At 34.9% G+C, this 21,474-nt stretch overlaps 1 protein-coding gene across 2 annotated transcripts in view; it reads right to left on the bottom strand.

The window, feature by feature from the left end:
- Positions 1-8,538: 8,538 nt before the first annotated feature.
- LOC145293991 (MICOS complex subunit MIC27-like) overlaps positions 8,539-21,474 on the bottom strand; it is a 30,363-nt gene continuing 17,427 nt past the window's right edge. For both annotated transcript variants that reach the window (XM_080140884.1, XM_080140883.1), the window contains exons 5-8: positions 19,549-19,644; positions 14,254-14,406; positions 11,934-12,100; positions 8,539-8,813 (exon numbers count right to left, since the gene is read on the bottom strand). In XM_080140884.1, the coding sequence (XP_079997010.1) occupies positions 8,739-8,813; positions 11,934-12,100; positions 14,254-14,406; positions 19,549-19,644 (491 nt within the window). In that variant the 3' untranslated portion in view covers positions 8,539-8,738. The remainder of the gene's footprint in view (positions 8,814-11,933; positions 12,101-14,253; positions 14,407-19,548; positions 19,645-21,474) is intronic.

Genomic DNA, 21,474 nt, shown 5'->3' with positions numbered 1-21,474 from the left:
TAAAGAATAAGCAAAGTAAAAAAAATAAAGATGTAAAAGAAAAAAAAATAGTTTTGGTCGTGAGGCTGGATTGAACCCGGGAGCCTTGACGTGGAGGTGAAACAAACTCCGACCACTTAACCATGTAGGCCAAGAGTAAGAGGAATTGATTATAATGTTAAAATAAGGCTTATAAAGCGAGTGAAAGAAGTTTGATTGACAGATAGCCACTAAATGAGGTCATCGCAGGAGCGTTACAAGATGACGTAGCAGTATTTTATTTTTTTTGTTTTACTTCACATTAGCGTTTATTAAATTACGTATTTCGTTTCCTGTCTAGACAACTCTCTCTATCTGTCTATCTCTCTCTCTCTTTCTCTCTCTGTTTGCGTTTGTATATGTGTGTGTCTCTCTCTCTCTCTCTCACTTTGTCTTCCTTACTCTAAAGACTGTTACTAAAAAAGAAAATGGCGTCTGGCTGTTTTTTTTGTAAAAACTTTGATCGTTAATATTTTTTGTAAGCATATTTTTTTTTTACTTCACATTTTTGGCTTGTTTTTTTTCGTTTCACTATCGTATCTAACTATTTTTAATGTGCTAATAACTTTGGTGACATTGTCATAGCGTAGAAGTTCATAGTTTAGCTTGTGTGAGGGTTAAATTTTTTTTTACCGATAACATGTTTTTTTAAATTCAGACTGCCATTAGAGCTTGCTGACGTCAAGATCACGTGACATGACTCAGCGGGTTTTAAATACAAGTTGACCCAAAATAAACGGCCCCGTGTATATTTTATGTAGAAGAGTTAGCGCCCGTATTTTTTTGGGCAGTTATAAATCGATTTAAAAATATGTAATGTTTAACATTAAAATGTCACTTTTTTGGGGCCCCCTCCCCTGCAGAAAATCGATCAGTTGACGCACTTCTGATGGTCCTTTTGGTCTAATTTTTCGCTATTTGTTGTCCGGAGGGTGGGGCTTTAATATGATACCAAGTTTGTGAATTTTTGTTCCGTCGGTCAAAAGTTTTTAGCAGACACACAAACATACATACATTTTCGCTTATATATATATATATATAGATTTATTTATTATTATTACTTCAGCGATTCCTATATTCACAGATAAAAAATGGCTGGAGAGTTATGATTCAAATTAAAGTTCAAGGTTTCTTCACTGAACTTGCATATTATTCCTTAATCGGTACGGACCCAACTATGGAAGATCAGATAATAAATAAACCTGGATTTATAAGATCAAAGAATCCAACCTTGATCACCTTCGGGGCCCGTGGCGCAGTTGATAGAGACGTTGAATCTCTACAGTTCCAGATGAACATTGTCTGAAGATAGCGGTTTCAATCCCACCCAAAGCGTGCCAGAGGTTAATTGGCCAAAAATGTGATGAGACCACAACAACTACGGATGGCAGTGATGGCTGAGAATGCAGTTAGGGGATTCGAAGTTCCTATCTGTCGCGGTTACCACCTGACGAAGGCCAGAGGAATTAGTTGGCCGAAACGTTGTGAATAAACAATCCAATAAAAGATGAAAAACAACAACTAATAAAGATGAGACTAGTAGTCCGAAATAAAAATAAATTAATATTCACTGAACTGATTGTTTGTGAAACCATTAGTATTATGTGATACAAAATTTGGGTTTGTATTACTGTACACATAGATTCGAAAAAGTTGTCAAGAAGCAAATATATAACAAATAAATGTTATCAAAGGCAAGATAAGTTACTTTTCTACCTAACTGGATATGTTTTTAGTGTTTTTATTCAATGTAACATGTTTATTCAGCTCGAAAAACATACAATGTTTACCGATGTACTAGAAAATTTTAAATGGCGCTCGAATCTCTCTTTGACACGATAAGTTTGGGAAAAGGGATTAAAATAAAAAAATATGCAAATACTGTTAAAAACCCACCGAATATATGTCAGCCTATGTCATGGTAACATATATTGAGCGAGTTTTAACCGTATTTTGTCTAATTTTTTTATTTATAAGTCCTTTTCCCAAACTTTACTTCTGTAAAATTCATTAATAAATATTAAGCTCGTATAGAATAATCGAGCACTCTGCTGGGTGAAAGAAATCCAATAGATTTATATATATATATATATATATATATATATATATATATATATATATATATAGGTTAATCATTTATTTGAAATGTTAGTCAGCTTGTATTTACCAATCGTAATGGAAAAAAAATGGAATTAAAAATTTTCTTATAAAAATGTTCTTACACTAAAAAATTCATATATATTAATTTTTGAAAAAAATCCAAGCTAAATGAATGACTTTTTTTATTGGGTTCCCGAGCATATATAATGTAATATATAATGTAATATATTCTCCAAGTTCTAAATATCAAGTTTTCTCTGTTGGTCATTTATTTTCAAAAGGTATCCATTAAAATATTGTTTCATATCACGACTAATAATTCTGCAAAATTATATCCTTGCTGCATTTTTAGTCACGTACTCATGAGATTTTTTTACCTTAGATAAAACACCATTTTGAGCAACTTACATGGTTCATGCAACTGACATTTTTTTCTCGTTATAAAGATTACGATCATACTGTATTCAGTTTAACTAATTTCAATCGTTTTCATATTTTTTTAATTATTATTTTTTTTTTTTTTTTACACTTATCAAGGCCCAGAAGCCACTCAGGGATAAGGGTTATTGTAAGTACAGTACGTTAGTGTGGATATTTAAAGTGTCTACTTAAGGGGGCGGTTCATCAGGAATTTGTTTACATTGGACTTGAAGACATCCAAGTTGTAGTCAGGAGGGAAGCAGTACTAAAATGGGCGACCATTTGAGAATTTCAGATGCTGTATGTGCCTTCTGCTTATTCTGGCATTGTTTCCAGTCAGTCTTGGGCCTCTGCTTGTCACTGGACCCAAGCAGTGCAAATTCAGGAGTGATGTTGTTGGGATTGCACTACCCTTGTACCACAATTACACACGTAACTACCCTTACAGGGATGTCAATTGTCTCTTGAGACTGAACGGAGGCAGCACTATATCTATATATCTATAAAAACAGAGATGTGTGTGCCACAGACGATTTCTGATTGGTTAATCCAATAATCACATCTCCTAAAAAACTATGGTTCCTACGCTCTTACCTTTACCATAAAATATTATGGCTTTATTTATTGTCCATCTTGGAAGGGTTTAATTTTTTCATAACTTGTTATTTACAAATTAAAAAAATACGAAACTTACACAATCTAACAATCCAACCTACGACATCACGGCCGCCATTCTGGTGCTAGCCGCAGACACGTACACACAACACGAAAACAATGTTTTGAAAATCTAGCAAAAATTAACTTTCCTGAAATTTTTCAATATTTAAAAATAAATTATGCCGGCTGATAAAATTTTAAAACTTTTTTTAAAGCTAGAAAGATAAAATTTAAAAATACTTATTTTTATATAAAACGCGCGTTCACTTGTGGTCTTTTCATTTCGGGTTTGTATTACTGTACACATAGATTCGAAAAAGTTGTCAAAAAACAAATATATAACAAATAAATGTTATTAAAGGCAAGATAAGTTACTTTTCTACCAAACTGGATATATTTTTCGTGTTTTTATTCAATGTAACATATTTATTCAGCTCGAAAAACGGGTTTGTATTACTGTACACATAGATTCGAAAAAGTTGATAAGATACGAAACAATATGCATAATATAAACACAGCACGAAAACACGCGCACACACACTCACATCCACTACCGTCCTTGGCTACGTCACGTTGTTATGGCAACACGATAAACACACAGTAAATTTGATTTTCTTCATTTCTACGCAAATATTACGCAAATATAAATCATATAGAATATCTGTATGAATATAATTACACGTAATAGTTAAATAAAGATGATCATCGTATAAGAGAACCGAAAAAAAAAACTAATAGGGAATTAATTAAAAACGATAAAAAATATGCACATTAGCTAGATCTTTTGTAGATGAATGCAATTCCACGACTCATAAACAACAAAGTTGTATTTTCTTTTTAAATAAATAGAAAAAAGGGGTGTTGATAAGACTATCAATACACACAAAAAAATATAGATTTATTTTTGGGTAAAGTTCCCCCGGGTTTTCCTTTCACTTCAGTAAATAATGGTCTTTTGTTATATATATGGCGTACTATTATCCTTATATATATGATGTTTATGTTTATATATATATATAAGTGATAGTGTCTGTGTGTGTCTGTGCGTCTGTGTGCATTTCCCTACGCTAAAACTCTGTCAATTTTAAGCCTACAGATTCGAAATTTGATATACAGGGTACTGAGATTTGGGAAAATCAATGTGATAGGTTTTCGACAGAAATTTGGCGATTAAGTGGTCAATATTCAACAATTTGACCTTTGAGAACTCTACCAAACTCCTCCTACAATTTAGGGTCTAAACACGTGATATTTTATATATAGATTCCTTGGACATGGATCTAACTTATTAACTCTACTTGATCCCTAAACAATAAATGTTAAGAGGTCATAATAGGGGTCAAAGTTTAAAAAAATTGACCGTTTTTTTTTTTCCTCAGCATACACTTCAAAACACCTGGGCAACGCCGGGCACCAATTGCTAGTATATATATATATATATATATATATACATATTTGTATATACACACAATTTTGTTTTTTTTTCTTTTCTAAACATATTAATTATATCTAGGGTGTTGTAATTAATACCAACATTTGTGCCTATTTTATTGTTATTAACATGAATTGGATTCTTTACTTGAAAAATTCTGGATTCATTGACATAACAAGTCTGCTGCAAAGAAGGTAGCCTCCCTCTATCAGACTAGAAAATTTCTCACACAGGCTAGTGTCCTGCACTGACCAACAAGAAAAACAGCAAAATTCCCGCACCTTCACTGTAGATATTGTTACACCAGTTCTGGTATATGGAAGTAGCATCTGAACTTTTCACAAAATATTGGAGAAGGAAATTGAGTCGAGTGTTAACGACAGAACACTAAACCTCTGATGTTTCTTGTCACTGAGTAAACTTTACATCAAAAATAGATGAAATCACAAAATGAGTCTTTTTCTTTCAAAAGCCACTATTCAAGTAAAAATCTATAAAAAAAAAAGGGAGGAAGTAAACAATGGGAAACAGATAAAAGGGAGAAAAGTGGGAGAGAACATAAAAATGGAAAAATATTTTTTTAATCATCACATTTCATTAGTGACAAAAATATAATACTTATCATTGACCTTGTAGTAGTTTTTTGTAATTATTATTAGCTTCGTACATCAAGTGGCTTCATGACTTGTCTGGAGTGATTTCCATGATACATATATCTATATAATTATAAAACTCAAATGACCTTGTAACGAGTGATGTAACTCACTTTCCGGTTTATGACATCCGGTTGCACATGCGCGCATAAACATTAACCCATAACAATGTAAACAAATAAACACAAATCGCTTCTTTTGCAGATTTTGACCTGCGCACTGAAATATTAACGTTGTTATTTCGAAATTATTATTTAACAGGGGAAGAGTGGGGGTGTTTTGCAACTATTCTTCATTACAACTATACTGCCGCTATTTTCTTACAACTAAACAACTTTAACCCGTTGAGAAACATAAGAACAATTGTAGTAAAGCCAAGACTATTACTCTCTATCCGTCCCTTTTCCTTCCTTCCTTCTTTTTTTTATTTTTTGTTTATATTTCTAGATACAAAATAGTTGTGTGAAAACGGTGAATTTGTTGACACATTTACTAATCTGTTTCAATATTAATTTTATTTTATTTTTTTTTAGGTTTTATATTTTTGCTTCAGGTTTTATTAATTATTTTTTTAGATTTTAAGTTTCTATAACTTGGTTGAAGGATTCCAATATCGGCTTTTCATTCTTATATTTGTCATCGGTAAGTTCATGTGCGTTTTTGCTGCTAAATGACTTTCTTCAGCGTTCGATTCGTAGGAAAATCATATTTAATTTTCGATTTTTGAGCAATTATTCGGAAAAATAGGTAACTTTACACGAATAGGGAGTTTTTTTTTCATGTTTGAGTGATCCGTCCGTGATTTTTCATTTTAATATACTTTCATAGAAATGTTTCCGTTATGAAAAAAAACCCCTATTTTCTTTACGTCACAAATGTCATGCTCATACATGAATTCCATAGCTAATATAACATACTGACCCAACGGGTCACGGGTAGTCTAGTATTTACTTAAAAATGGATTGCATTTCAAACAATGTTTGTTTGAAATACAATCCATTATTTCTTCAAAAGTTGCCAAATTCATCCTTTATGACATCATCAGTTCTAAAAATAAATAAGTATTTTGTAAAAATATGATTGGATTAAAGTTCAATAATTATTTAAAATATATAACAAATAACGACCAATTGTGGGGCATGTGCTATCTTGTTGCTATACTTATAATAAAATCAATTAGCTTGGTATTCTGGCTGAAAAACTGTTGGAGAAATGTCAAGATATTTTTCCTCGGATTTCAAACAAACCATCATTATTTCTTCAAAAGTTGATATTTTGAGAGTTGTCTCCCGCTGCACAGTGATAAACCATAAAACAACGCTGACTATGGGCATCTCTTTTTTCAAGTCAGAATTTGGTGCTTCTACAGAATTGGGACGAGATTTTGTAGTCGATAAAAGGAGTTTTCAAATAAAAAAACAATGGTTTCAACTGATTTTTCTTGTCAATTCTAATAAGTTACAATGGTAGCTTCCAAATTATGCAGTCGAAATTAACTGAATATTATTGAATTATTAAACAAAACTTTAATCGTGTTGGCAGGTGAAAAATTGCTGCCATCTTGTTTAAATCAAAATGGAAAATTACCTTCCATTTGAAGTCTCCCATGTCTTACGATCGTTTTCTTCAAATTCTATTTTTTATTTTCTTTAATAAATAATTTTCTACCTTATCAATTTTCGTAATTTTTGGATGTAATCGTCTTAAAAATACGAGGAATACATAGACACCATTGTTTTCATGTGAAATTCAGTTTTAGGATTTCCGAAAATCTCGTCCCAATAGTGTAGAAGCGCCCAGAATTCTTTCTAGAAAGATAGTGGGGATTACGGAAGAGACCACATGAAGGTTGTCAACATCCTAAGTGAAAGTGATTTCTGTGGAACAAACTGGATTCGAACTTGGAACATTCAGGTCGTCAGTCTGTATTGTTAACTACTAGACCATCATGAGCGTGTAAATGAATAAAAAATACAAATATTTATATCAAGGGAAGCAACTTTGCTCCAATGAGTAATAAAAGATAATTTAATGGGAGTTGAATTAAGACTAGTTAGAAATTAAAATATTAATGAACAGGTGTATTGAATTGTATATATGTATATATATGCATGTGTGTATATGCATATGTATATATACATGGTGGAACGATAAAATTGTTACTCTAGAAAAGACGACACGATTCCATTTCCATTGGATGAAAACAGGTTTCCTTTTTTTGTTGCAGACCATCTACTAGTTGGCCAATATAAATCTCAAGAGTGATAGAAGCCCTCTATCATGTCTGAAAGTGACACAATGTTCAATGAATGAGATTGGAGATGCGCCACTGTACAACTTATGCTCTCTACTGATCCAAATTATGACTACAGGACCATTGCCAGCACCCTCAAAATGTAAATCTTGATGGTTCAACACCTGAGTGCACAGCTCAATGAAGTCTCTCTTCACGGTTATGGTCTTTGGTGTGGTTTCTAGTGAGGGCCATATTATGCCACCTCACATCTTCCAAGTCGGCTTGAAAGTCAACACCAAAGTGTATCTGGATGTGCTGAAGAGTGTGGTGATCCCCTGGTGCAATTAGATGGCTGTGGGCAGACCTTGGGTGTGGTAGCAGGACTAGGCGCCGGCCTTCAAGTCCAGAAAGCCAAGGCTTGACTTCAGAAGTTCTACAATGTTGTGCCCTTCTCTCATTGACACCCCCGCCTGAACCTGCTGGGCTAGTTTGTTTGGTCACGTATCGAGAACATCACCAACACTAAAGCTAGCCTGATCGCCGCCATCCACTGAGCTTCTGCCAGTGTTTGTGGAAAGGCATACTCCCAGTTCCGAACCCGTATCAAGGCGGTGATTGAGGCTGTGGGCAGTTACAATCAATAGATGTCAGCTCTATTACATAATTAAGTTACTGGAATTGATTTTTTCAGTAAAAGTTTTAGTGTTTTTTTCTTTATCATTCTCCCTCTGTACATATGTATGTATATACACATATATATGTATATACACATATATACGTATGTATATACACATATATGTTTATGTACGTTTATATATAATTTCTTTACAGAAAAGATTGTATTAAATTTATTCTGGGTATTTAAGTTAGTGTAATAGAACTGGCAGAATTTGAACTTTTGATTGCAAGAAATCTGTGCAACAATAATATTGCTGCAGCATCGTTGTGCATGCATAGGCATCTGTGCATCTACTTGTGCGAAAAAAAAAAAAAGAAAAAAAAAAGAAAAAGAAAAACTGAAGAATTTTTATATCTTCATTTATTTTCTGCCTCCTTTTTTCTTCTTCGACTTCAGTTGTTTGCCGATGAAGAGAATGACAGGATTTAAGGAACCAAACTCCTCAACTATTTACAAAACTCTGTTTCGAAGATAAATATTCCGAAAAAAAAAAAAAAAAAAAAAAAAAAAAAACTGCTGATTAAGATTTGCTGGATTTCATGCTCAGCCTCGGGTGGTGTAGAGATCATTGTCCTCTTTCGAACTCTGGCCAAAATCTTTAGATGGCTCGACAGACTCCTACAAAATACAAAAATAGAAAAACAATAAAGACAAAGACGACGGACAATCATAATTTTAATAGGCAAGATGCTAGAGTGCAGCAGAGGCAGTAGTCATTAAGTTGCATAAATCTTGACTTCTAAAAGCATTTGTTTATTAAAGCTTTCTCCAGAATAATTGAAAAATCCTCTATTTTTAAAATCTTTTTTATTTATGAATCATATTGGTATGGCAGAAATCAATTCTCATAGTTGTTCTATAAGTTCTAAATTTGTTGGTTTCTTAGAATAAACTTGTTCCTTGGCATAGTTAGATTAGGGCTTCTAGCCAGCCACTCACGTGGGCCACGTTGACCTAACCATCTCTAAGCAAAGTGAATGACTGAATGAACACCGTCATTCCACAAGAGTTTCTAAGAAGATTAATTGATGCAATTCCTGTGCAGTTTGAGAAAATTATGTTGTCGTTATATTGATTTTTTTGTGAGAAAAAGATACATAATTAAATGATAATTTTTAAATAGAGAATCACATCATAAGTCTTTAACTTTTAGAAAGTTTTAATAAAAATACCTATTTACAATGCCTTTCCATGGGACAGAGTTAGACACCAGGGTCGTTTTTTAACATGGAAAAAGGAGCAAAAATTTAAAATTGTCTCAGTCATGAAGGATTTCTCCTCCACTGAGAGAGAACAAAAAAGTTGAAATGCAGCATCTGAAGAACAGATGGTATTTATTTGCTTCCCTACGAAAGCAAATTAGACACAAGGTCGTTTTTTAATGTGGGGGAAAACCAGCTCCTCAAAAAGGGGGCACTCTGGCAGCGTCCAAATAAGGACCAATTATTCAAGTGAAGCATCAGAAGAGATGCTACACTTTGATCCTGGCCGGAAGGTCAATCCTTTAAGCTTTAATAAAAGTAGCAAATATTCATTCTTTAGGGTCAACTGAGCTAGATTTCATTGGGGAGGGGATCAGCCATTTTCTATATTATCTATTATATAAAGGAGAGGTGAGTGATTTTATTATTATTTACAATACATTAAATCAAGAGAGAGGAATGGGCTGGGAAGAGGTGAAAGAAGCATGGGAGAGAAAGAGAGACATGAAAAAATGGGGAAGGGGTAAAAAGAGAAAGAGAGATTAAGAGAAGAGGAGAGATAAAGTTTTAATATAAAGATGTTACACACACTTTTTAACTTTTATTTTGTTTCTCTGGCCCCCAAGTAACACCGGGTAGCCTTGCAAGTCTCCTATTATATAAAGAGCAAATGTTTGTTTGTATGTCCAGTTAAAACCTGAAAAATACTCAACAAACACCAACAAAGTTGTTATTGTTTCAATCTATATAACTCCGGGGGAGAAAAAAAAAAGATTAATTCTTGGAAGGCCAAATGGCCATTTATATCAATTAATGTTATCAGAATGTACACACATCTTTTAATGTTATCATGTTAAGGGAAGTAACTCTGATGTTTTCCACAGAGTTATTTCCCTTTACATCGATGAGTTGTGTGTGTGTGTGTGTGTGTGTGCGTCCAGAGAGAGAAATGGGTTGGGCAACGAAGAGAGAAGATGGTGGTGGAGAGGAGTAAAGAGAAAGTAATATTAGTTATGTTATACTTTTGTCCTGGGCAATGCCAGGTAACTCTGCTAGTTTATTAAATAAAAGAAAATTGTCAGTGTGTACAAAGTGATGGGATGTCCACAGATAATTGTGAAAGATTGAAGCTTACCAAATATATGAGAAAAGGAATCAGATTCTAAAACATATTGGTAAAATAGTTTTGAATTTTCAGAGATTATGTTTTTTTTGTGTGGCAAGTTTTGACAGCTGCAGCAAACATCAGGAAAGTCAGAGGTTGAACCCACTGGATGGCTATCATGTTTGAGGGATAACACGGCAGGTACGGGTTTGTGCAGAAATAATTTAAGCCCCAGGAATGAGAGAAAGATAAATGATTAAGTATCATGCTTCAATTGTACTCTAAACAAAAGCATTCATTTCGAATGCGCCCCTGTCTAATCAAAGAACGTACTGTTGATTATATACGTCGGTCCCTTCTGCTTGTGTGGTGAGAAAAAATTTTCAAATGCACTTGTGATGTTGGGCTGTACGAGTATTAACTTTGGCCAAAATAAAACTGTTCCTTCTTTAATCGAATTTTTTTCGATTATTGATTTTCGATACTTATCAGAGGCATTCCAACACAAAACCTATCTAAGTATGCTTCCAGACGCAAAGTACATCAACGAAGTGTGAAATAAAAAAAAATATTGCCCCAGCCGTTTCCCAATCTATAGAGAATGAACTAAGATACACACAAATACAGAAAGTGCCTTTTATATGTAAGCAGAAAATACTGGGGTGAAGGGGGCTCTGGGTAGGGGTAGTACCTTTGGCAGTTTGGCATGCCGTTTCTTACCTGTTAGGGCAGACGAGCACCACTGGACCATCTAATAATCTCTCACATGCTGACTCCAAGCATCACAGCCCGGTACACCGCTTCAGCTGGCGGGCTAAACCATGTGAGGGGGTGGGGTTTACAGTGTACCACCAATCTAGGCGGAGGAACTGCTGAAAATAGTCAACAGCTAGAGGGCGGTTAAGAGTAGGGGAGTAAACCTACCAAATCAGGAGTGGAGCCCCGAAGGCGGATCAGCATGCTGTGCTAACTGACTCCAGCAACTAAACTGGTGCTAAACATACTGCTCTGCTTTCCTTTGGAACACACTAGCGAGGCCAAGAAGGAGGTCTGGAGTACTGAGCAGATTAGGACCTCCATACACTTTGGCCAGGCTCGCACCCAAGGGAGGTAACATTACAACCTTCAGGTGCAATTCTCTATTGTCTATCAAGGCAGAAGGATGTCAACTAACTAACTAAATATATATATATAAGTTTAAAAATTTTTTTTTATAATATTATTTTGTATTCCTACACGTCACCAATTGAAAACGAATAAAGAAAAGTTATAAGCTTTTAGACTTTTCGTATTCTTTTTTATACATTTCCATATATATATATATATATATATATATATAAAATACTGAAATCAGATCAATCATGAAGGATAAAAAATAAAATGAAAAAAGTTTATAACCCTCCTCCCCCTGTTCGTTTCCCAATTTCTAACCTCTTGACTCATCTGTGTCGGGGGTGCTTCTATAGCGACTTGTACAAAAGGCAGAGCAGCAGGTGCAGTGATGAGTTCTGTTGTGCCTGACGTGGTTTCCTCTACCTTGGATTCTACTGTGGCAGGAATTTCCTTCTCAGATTTTGGTAATTCTGGTTCAACAGCAGCTGTAAGATAAAGATGGGACATAAAATGAAATCAGAAGAAAAACTTGAAATCTTTTATTAATTCTTCGAATATCGGTTTGTCTATCGGTCGCATTTAAGTTTAAAATAGAATTCTTTGCTTGAGATGAGGATAATTAGTATCTTGAGTGTTATTCTTACATTTCGGTTGGTACAATCTCCGACCTTCACATGTATCTTGTTAAACTCAGGAATCTGCACGGAATTTTAAACAGAACTCTTTCTTTAATCCACAAAGGTAGCATGTTTTCATTCTGTCAGCCACGACTGGATAGAAGTAAAGTAATTCATAATTGTATGTTTAGTATTGCTCGCACTGAGAACCTTCAACCTCAACAAGAATGTCACTTAGAACTGAATTTTACCTGGTACTTTATCTTTGTCAGAGAAGATAATGATGTTAGATTTTTGCAGTTTTTGCAGGGAGGTGTTGATGTCCTCCTACATACAATACCTGCTATTCCCAAATGGTCACCCACCTGGTACTAACCAAGCTCATCGTTGCTTAACTTCGGTGATCTAAAGCGAACCAGCATGTCAATGCGATTATGCTGTGTATTTTATTTAACTTGGGTTATCTTACACTGATCCAGGTGAGTTTTGCCGACCCTGGTTCATAAAGTCATTTTCAGATATAGAGGGCCTGCCTTTAATCTCTGGTCCCCTCTCGCCAATCTTTCACAAAAAACACTCGTCTAGCTGAACCCACCGTCAATAATTTCCCCCACTCTTTAACTGTGCCTAAGCCAAGACGTAGATTCCATGAACAAAGCTTCTTTCTTAGAACTGCACGCCTGTGGAACTCTGTTCCGTTTGCCTGTTTCCCAGCTGACTACAACTTGATTGTCTTCAAGTCCAACATAAACAAATTCTTGATGACCCATCCCCTTAAGTAATCCAATTTACCAAATTTCCACAACTAACGATTACTACGATATTATCCCATTGATTTCTGTACACCCAATAACCTTTATCCTTGAGTGGCCTCCAGGCTTTGATAAGTGGCGACTCCTATGTTAAAAAAAAATGATTAAGCAAATTGTATAGTCTGAGTTTCAAAGCAAAAGAAAATCTTACGCGTCTAAGAAAGATTTTTTTAAAAGTCTGTTTAACTGAGGATATGAAAACAAAACAAAACTATTCAAAATTCAGATTGTCTGCTCATTCTTTTGAGATTAGACGAATTAACTCAGATTTTTAGTATTCTTACAAGTACCGACGTTGATGAAAATATGCTCCTGTTCTGTAACAGAAAACATTCATAGCATCCAGTAATTTGCAACCGGTAGAATAAATCATCATCTTATGTTATTGGCTCCTGGAACATACCAAGTAGCTAGCTCATAGCCGATTATCAGCACATAATTTAGTAGACATTTTGATAACAAAGAATGTTATTGAAGTGAAAAAGGTCTTTTAAAATTGAGAAAATATTTACATTACAATAATTCCCAGAAATTTTAACTTAATGATGGTCGTGTGCTGATGACGTCATTTAGATGGGGAAGACACACATAAAAATTAGTCACAGTCGGCAGTCAAAGAGAGAGAGAGAGACAGACAGACGGATCACAGACCATAATGGCTCTGAGCAGGAGAGACTGTCGGAAGATATTGATAGTTAAAGACCAGCGTGCAGCTTTTCAATAGGGAAACATAAGTAAATAAAGTTGCTGTAAATACAACCAAGACTTTGGGTCATATAGATCTTCATTTACAGCTTTTCTAAGAATCCGTCAAATCAACGTCAACCCAGATGAATAAGATATGTTTCCCTATTGGCCGATGTTACACCCCTTCCTCCCAGAGAACTGCATCTGTCCCCTATCATTGACCGTCTGTCATAAATGTTAGATGTTCTGTTTATACACTCATCACTAGACGATCACATATATACTTCAAATACATATACATTCAACATCTTGGAGACGATTAAATATATCACACGTCAAATAGAAAATACATTCATATACACTCGTAAATATATGAACAAATTATAGAGATGACTATACAATAATGGAAATTAGAAATCTGTCTGCAACCAAAACTATGTCACAATTCTAAAAGAGATGATATATTTTTTTCAAAAACATTTGAATTTAATTTGTTTTGTATGTTTAATGGCAAACACTTACGAGGGGCCGTGATTTTCTTCCACAAGTTTTTGCTTTGGTTGGTGACGACTCCTGCCGAATATTTCGCAACATTGGAAACTTGATTTGGATAACATAAGCAAGCAGCAGATGTTAAGCCGATGGTACTATAGGTCAGCTTACGAATGACCCCACCTGCCATATAGAATGATTAAAAACGAAAGAAAGTCACACTTTGGAGAAAAGAAAAGAAAGAAAAGCATAAAAAATATTGACTTTAAATTTCCCATGTCTTTCAAAAGATAACTTTTTAGTACTTATTCATCCAGATTATGACCCAATCTCTGGCAACTTCAGCTCTGCATCTTCCAGCAGGTTACATAAACAACTGAAAGATGCCAAAGTGATTATCCAATCAGCTGTCAGAAGATGACAAGAAGATGAAAGCATGAAATCAAGAAAGAATTGTTTAAAATGAAAATGACTTTTAACACACTATGTCAATGTAAAATCCACGCCTTTCCTCATGGTAAGAATGGCTATCTAAATAACATGGGAGGAAGGGGAATGCAGCATTTTAAATTAATCATCTGGCAGTCTCTGCTGATTGGGTAATAAGTTGCATAAAATACCCCCACCCCCTTCTTTTTTTTTTAACTATCATCATTAAAGACATCAAATGACTGTCAGTTTAAAGATGATGAACATTATGGGAGTATTGAAAATCATTAACTAAGTTACTTAATGGGGACAGTTTATGACAAGTATTTGTTAGAAATTTTCTTGAGTTAGTTATTTTCAACACTTTTTTTTTTTTTTATAGAAAAGAACAATCTTTTGTAATCGAACAACCTTCGGTTTTTTGGATGAAGGCAATTAAAAACCAACAAATTATTGCATTCAAAAACAAATTATGTTCAATTAGAATTACAAATACAATAAAAGGTAATACTTATGTCAGTTTGAAGATTGCTAGTTTCCAAAAACAATTGTTCTGGAGATGTTCTTTTTGTTGAAGAAAATTAGGTAACAGAGATGAGGAGAAGTGTTTTTATTCCTTTTAGTAAATTCTTTTTTGAGCTCGTTCTTTTTATTTTTTTGGTACTTGTACAGTTTAATCAACACATTAAAAAAAATGGAAAAAAGTTATATTGTACGCATCTGTTTTGACATGAAGATCTCCGAAAAAAAATTTCACTTAATTTAATCGAGTAGTTTTTTTTTTTTACAGAAAAACACGTTTTTTTGAGAGCGCGTTGAAGGCAGACATCTTGGATTTGTTTTAAATTTTTGTTTGAAATTTAGGAACAACATGGGAGACAACTCCATGTAAAGTGCCGACACTCCCTCCCATCTTTAATAACTAGATTTTCTTCTTAAAAATTGAACCTTTTGCTCGGTATCATAACAAATTGTTTTTTCGCTGTAAAAAAAAAAAAACTACTTGATGAAGTTAAGTGAAATGTTTTTTCTGGAAAACTTCATTCCATAACAGATACGTACAATTTAAACTTTTTTCAATATTTTCATTTTTTAATGTCTTGACTAAACTGTACAAGTATTCTTTTTTTTTTTTTTAAGCTCTCTTGTCCTTTTGGTAATTACTTTTTTTTTGAGCTCTGCTGACCACGAGGTCCTTTTTTTAGTATTTATATACAACTTTTCCTCAAGTAATAGTGGGTAATTTGCATAAAGTCACTTATGCAAATTGCCCTAAAACTCTTATAAGAATATTTCCAACATTGTTGGGTTTTTTAAGTTCAATTTTCCACATCATCTGTTGAAGATGCTGGAAACGTTTGCATATGCAATATTGGTTAATTGTTTAACCTGTATTTTGTTGAAGATGCTGGAAACGTTTGCATATGCAATATTGGTTAATTGTTAAACCTGTATTTTGTTACACATCTTACAAATGTGGAAATGATAGTCTTCCATTTAGGACACACAGTGGAAGGTGATGATGGCTAAGTTGTTAAGGACACAGACTGATAACCTGGTGTGGCCACGCTTAAATCCAGTTTGTAAAAAAAAAACAAGACAAAAACACTTTCACTTAAAATGTTGGCAACCCTCATGTAGTCTCTTCTGTAAGTATCCAATGTCTTTCTAGAAAGAATTCTAACTCAAACAATATCGAAGAAACCAGTGCCAATAATAAAATAATCTAATTTATACGAAATGAATGAAGGATACACAGTTAACTCCCCTGAACCTTAGAAATTGAGAAGCAACTCCCCCCCCCCTTCCATAGAAATTTTAGGATCAAAAATCAAGAAATAAATTGGATTTTTCTATAAAAACTTACTTAAATTTAATAACATTATGAAAATGAGAAATCAGAAAATCGTATTTCGGCAATTTTGTTGAGTGGTTTAGTTTAATCATTTCAGAATTAAATTTTTTTTTTAATCTATTTATAAATATTAAATTACATTAAATAAACGCAAGATGTCATTACCACTTGTAGTGGAGTATCTTTTTTAAGCAATGATAAGCCTGACCAGTACCAGATGGGTGACTATTTGGGAAGGCTAGGCGCTGTATGTACCATTCTGAGTCATAAGAAATTTCCAGGTTGGTATCTTGAGACGAATTAATTCACTTGGAGAGATGCACCCCTAGTCTTAGTTAAGACATGCAACTATGAGACGGTAACTCTGATGATGTCGGCGGCAGGAGTTTGGATGACCATGGCAGAAGATGAATCTCTAGCAGATCAATGGTTCTATAGCATTAAGAGTTATGTTATTCGACTGCAGCTATACAGATGATCTAAGGACAATGGATAGGTGCAAAGAGGTGTCAGATGCCACTGCGATGGGTAAGGTAATGGTAACCCACCCCATGTATTCTGCCAAGTTTAAAATCATATGATGTCTTCAAAGGAATTGGACCAACAATGGACCGAAAACTATGGAGAACACTAACTGTGATTTCATCTACGGCGTGAACATGCCACGATACAAGATAGATAAATCTTTTTAAAAAAATTTTGAGTTTAAATGATTACAGTAAATTCATTTAGATTTGGATTCATAGCTAATTGTATCAATTCAACATATCACGCAGATCTGAAGGATGAGGCAGAAGTTTGATTATCCAATTAAAAAAGGGATCAGTTTTTTTATTAATTACGTTCAAGAGTTATTATCGCTGGAATTTTGCAAAAGTTACAAATATAATGATAGTATTATGAAAAAGAGAGAGAGGAAGAAGGAGTTTGCATTTAATGACAGGTAAATCGAGAACATCAAAAAGTAAAAAGTTTTTTGATATCACTGAAACATTAGCGTATTTACTGTCTCTTTTTTATTTTTATTACTTTGTTCATAAATTTGCTTTCAGCGCAAATGTAAAATCTATATGAATAAAACAGTAGATGTATGTATGTGTGTCTGTCTGTGTAAATATTTAACTGATAAACTCTTAAACTACTGGTCACATAATATTGAAGTTAACAGGAAATAGTAATCATACACCAAGAATGGTTTATATCGAGTAAAATCTTTGTTTGGATGGATGAATAACGTATACAGAAGATGGCAAGTTGAAATGCAAAAAGTTCATTTCGACTTGCCGATATATTTGTATTAGTTTACGTATGCGTAAAACTAATAACTAAAAGTGGTTTAATTTTCAAACTTTCTTATCTGTCTGTCAAGTTAGCTCAAATGGTAACAAACATGGCTAGAGCACTAAATGAAGGGAATGCGGCTGGATCGCTAAATGTTTTCGTTTCAATTCTAGCTGATGGTATCCAAGTAATTTTTTAAAACTTTTGAAATAAGTAATATATATATATATATATATATATATATGCGTGTGGTGGACCCTGGGAGCGGTTTTGTTGCCAGTTATATGCTGGGGTCTCACTTTGTAGAGGGTCCCAATTATCCGTCTTCTGATGGTTGTTGATTGTGGGACTGATTATTGTGAAGAAGGTTGCGTGTTCGATTACTTGAAGGTCGAAGGTGACGTGTGGTCGTTGTTTGTATTTCAGACAGTGTAATAAAAATAGTCAATAACAAAGTACATTTGAGAAGGATTTAAATAAAGCACGCTAAAACAGAGTTACGTATTTACATATATACAGGAGCATTTATTTATACAGAAGTATAGAAGAATACAAGGTTTGTGGGTGTGTATGCATGTATGTATATTTCATGCATGCGTAAGAGTTCATATTATGTACGTGCGTATGGAGTGGAATGTTCGTTGTGAGTTCATTATACATACACATATAGAGTTCATTATACATACACATATAGAGTTCATTATACATACACATATAGAGTTCATTATACATACACATATAGAGTTCATTATACATACACATATAGAGTTCATTGTATATACACATATAGAGTTAGAATGTTCTTTCGCGTGTCTGGATGTTTGCATGTGTTATCATAAGAGTTCATACTGTATGCGAAAGGTAACACGTGTATCCATTCTTACCTTAAGAAAGGTAAACGCCCTGCCAGGGCGTGTCTAAGGTTTGCGCCTGATCACATTTGAGGTTCGAATTGAAACAAAAAGATAGAGAGAGAGAAAGGAGGAAGTAGACAATGCCACCTGTTGGGCAAAACAGGGATTACCACAAGGGCAGGTAACTGGTGTGTATTGAAGGTGTGTATATGTGGGTGTGTGCGTGTGTATGATGTGAGTAACACACGTTAGATTTAAAAGGCATGTGCCGACACAATAGCGAAGAGGATCTATAATAATAAACACTAAAGTTGCATGAATCAAAATATATTAAGCATATTTTACAACCGTGTGATAAAAAATATGAGGCCGATCTGAATATGCTGTGTGAGATATAGGCAAAAGAGAAATAAGAGCGCTGCCCTATCATCTAACATGATAAAACTGTGATCTTAGCTTTCTACTTTTTTAGTCACAACAAAATACACCTGCCCAACGTCTTGACCATTAAAAAAAAGTGCCACACCGGAACAATTATCCTACTCGTTTTCAAATATTTATTCATAATGTTTGGGTTGGTTGTTTTGTAGAGGAAAATTGTTGTTTTTGTAGAACATGATCGAGTTTAGCAAAGGGAAAGTTAAAAAAAAATAATAAACAGAAAAAAACAATAAAATTAATGTTTGCTGCATTTTAGGCCAGGAAGCTAGTATCTTCGGACAACATGATCTGGTTGCACCAGAGACTAATTAGGGGAACCAAAAGAAATACATACAGATATTGGTTTTCAAAATGTTAATGTTTTAAATTTGAATTGTGCCCAATTATATGTACTCTTAGTATAGCTAATAGTTCATATAATTGGGGTTAAAGGAATAAAACAAAGAAAATAAAAGAGAAACTCACGTCTATATCCAGCCACAACTCCTCCTAAGCCAGCAACAGTTATAATTCCAAGACGTGGTAAGATGCTTGGATCATTTTGGATATAATCAATTAAATCTGGAAAGGAAAACAAAGATAATGTAGTTTGTGTGAAGCATTGCGTGTAATGAAGTAATTAATATACGGAATAATAGATAACCACACAAACAAACTAGTACAATTAATAACACAAAAGCTTCTCTAAAGTCGACCAATATTTTGGTTATGAAAATCAACTTCAATCTCTGGTAGAAAAAGAACATTTTTGAATCCTTAACGTATGGATTTTTAAAGATAAAATATTTTCATCTAACAGTCAGTAAAGAACGCATTATTGGTTAGAATAAATTTAAAAATAAATAACATTATACATGTGTGTGTGTGTGTGTGTGCGTGTGTGCGTGTGTGTGCGTGTGTGTGTGTAGATGTTATTTGGTTTTGTTTTGTGATAGTTTTTGAATGAATTCAATTATATATACAGAAAGTGCATTTTTACCTAAATGCGAGTTGGAAATAATTTTCCCTTTAACCAATTTTGGTACCCCAAATGCATTATTTTTTGTATCAGAAGTCTTTGAGTAACCAAACTTTTTGGTTAAAATGTCAAGCAGAGATTTGCTAGTCACAAGTTGAGTCGACGTTCTCTATTCGCATGTCTTAAATGCTTCTTTCATTCCTCCCAGCGACTCGCCTTTTATAATGTTTCGAGCACACCCAATTTGTATATACCACACGAGACTACTAGAGATCTACGCACGTGACTGGAAACTTTAAAAGACAACAGCCGCCATTTTGGGCCTCTTTTTTTCTTTTTCTGTCTTTCAGCCTACTGCTGAGACAGATTCTCGCCCGTTTCTGAGGTAGGTCCTCTCTATGTCCATCACACTCCCTCCTGATCTTATGATCACAGAAATGGCAATGGGGTGGTGATCGCTGTCGCCGGGTGCTTCTCTGAAGAGGAACGATGCATGCCTCTTCTTTGCTTAAGCTCTCGTCCGCAGACTGGGGATTGAAGAATACCGCTTCCGCTGGGAGGCTACTGATATCAAAGTCACCTTCTGAGGGAGCTGCTGTGAACCAGAGCGATGTCTCACTGGTCCCTGACTTGGAGTCAGACTTGCTCCCGTTATTCATGGGTAGCTGTGATTGTGTTGTCGGCCGTAAGTCGTTAATGTGACGGGGCACACAGTCGACACACACTGCTTGCTAGCTGATCACTTCAGTGATGCGTCCAAGTCCATACTCAGTCGTACATTTGCCGCGCGGGTTCTTGATCCAGACAACATCCCTTTTTTCCAGCCTCCCTCCAGTTACTTTCGTGTCAGGTACTGGGTTCGTTTCTATGCTCTTCACCCGAACATGATACCTGTACAATGTGTCGGCCGGCACTGTAGAGGGTGATACAACATCCTTTGGGGTCACATTGTATAAATAAACTGCTTCAGACACTGCACAGCCCATTCTGGCGGCGATAGTTTTGACAGTCCTGTGGTTCTGCTCAATAATCCCATTCCCGCTCGGTACACAGGCACATCGGAACTGCAGATGTACTCCCCAGCCATCGGCAAACTTTCTGAATTGTTCACTAGTGAAAGCGGTGTCATTGTCAGTTAGTATTTCCATTGGGGGGCCACGTTTGAGGAAGATGCCGTTTAGCTGATGGATGACTGCTGCCGTATCTTGCCGGCGGAGCGGCTGCTATATCGCAAACCTAGATGGGCCGCAATCAATGAGCGTTAGGTAATCCTTGCCGTTATGGTGAGTAACATCTATTGACAGCCGGCTCCAGTGGCTCTTTGCGTCCAGTTTTCCTTTTTCCCAGTGAACGGATGCCGGGTCGATGGATTGGCAAGCCACGCAGCTCTCAACCATTCTTTTAACATCTGCTTTGTGTAGAACCAGCCACAC

The sequence above is a fragment of the Euprymna scolopes genome, chromosome 15, assembly GCF_053919585.1.
Source record: "Euprymna scolopes isolate OS-2025 chromosome 15, ASM5391958v1, whole genome shotgun sequence".
Classification (NCBI taxonomy): domain Eukaryota; kingdom Metazoa; phylum Mollusca; class Cephalopoda; order Sepiida; family Sepiolidae; genus Euprymna; species Euprymna scolopes.
The sequence above is the reverse complement of the archived record's forward strand: the minus strand, read 5'-3'. Positions and strand labels throughout refer to the sequence as shown.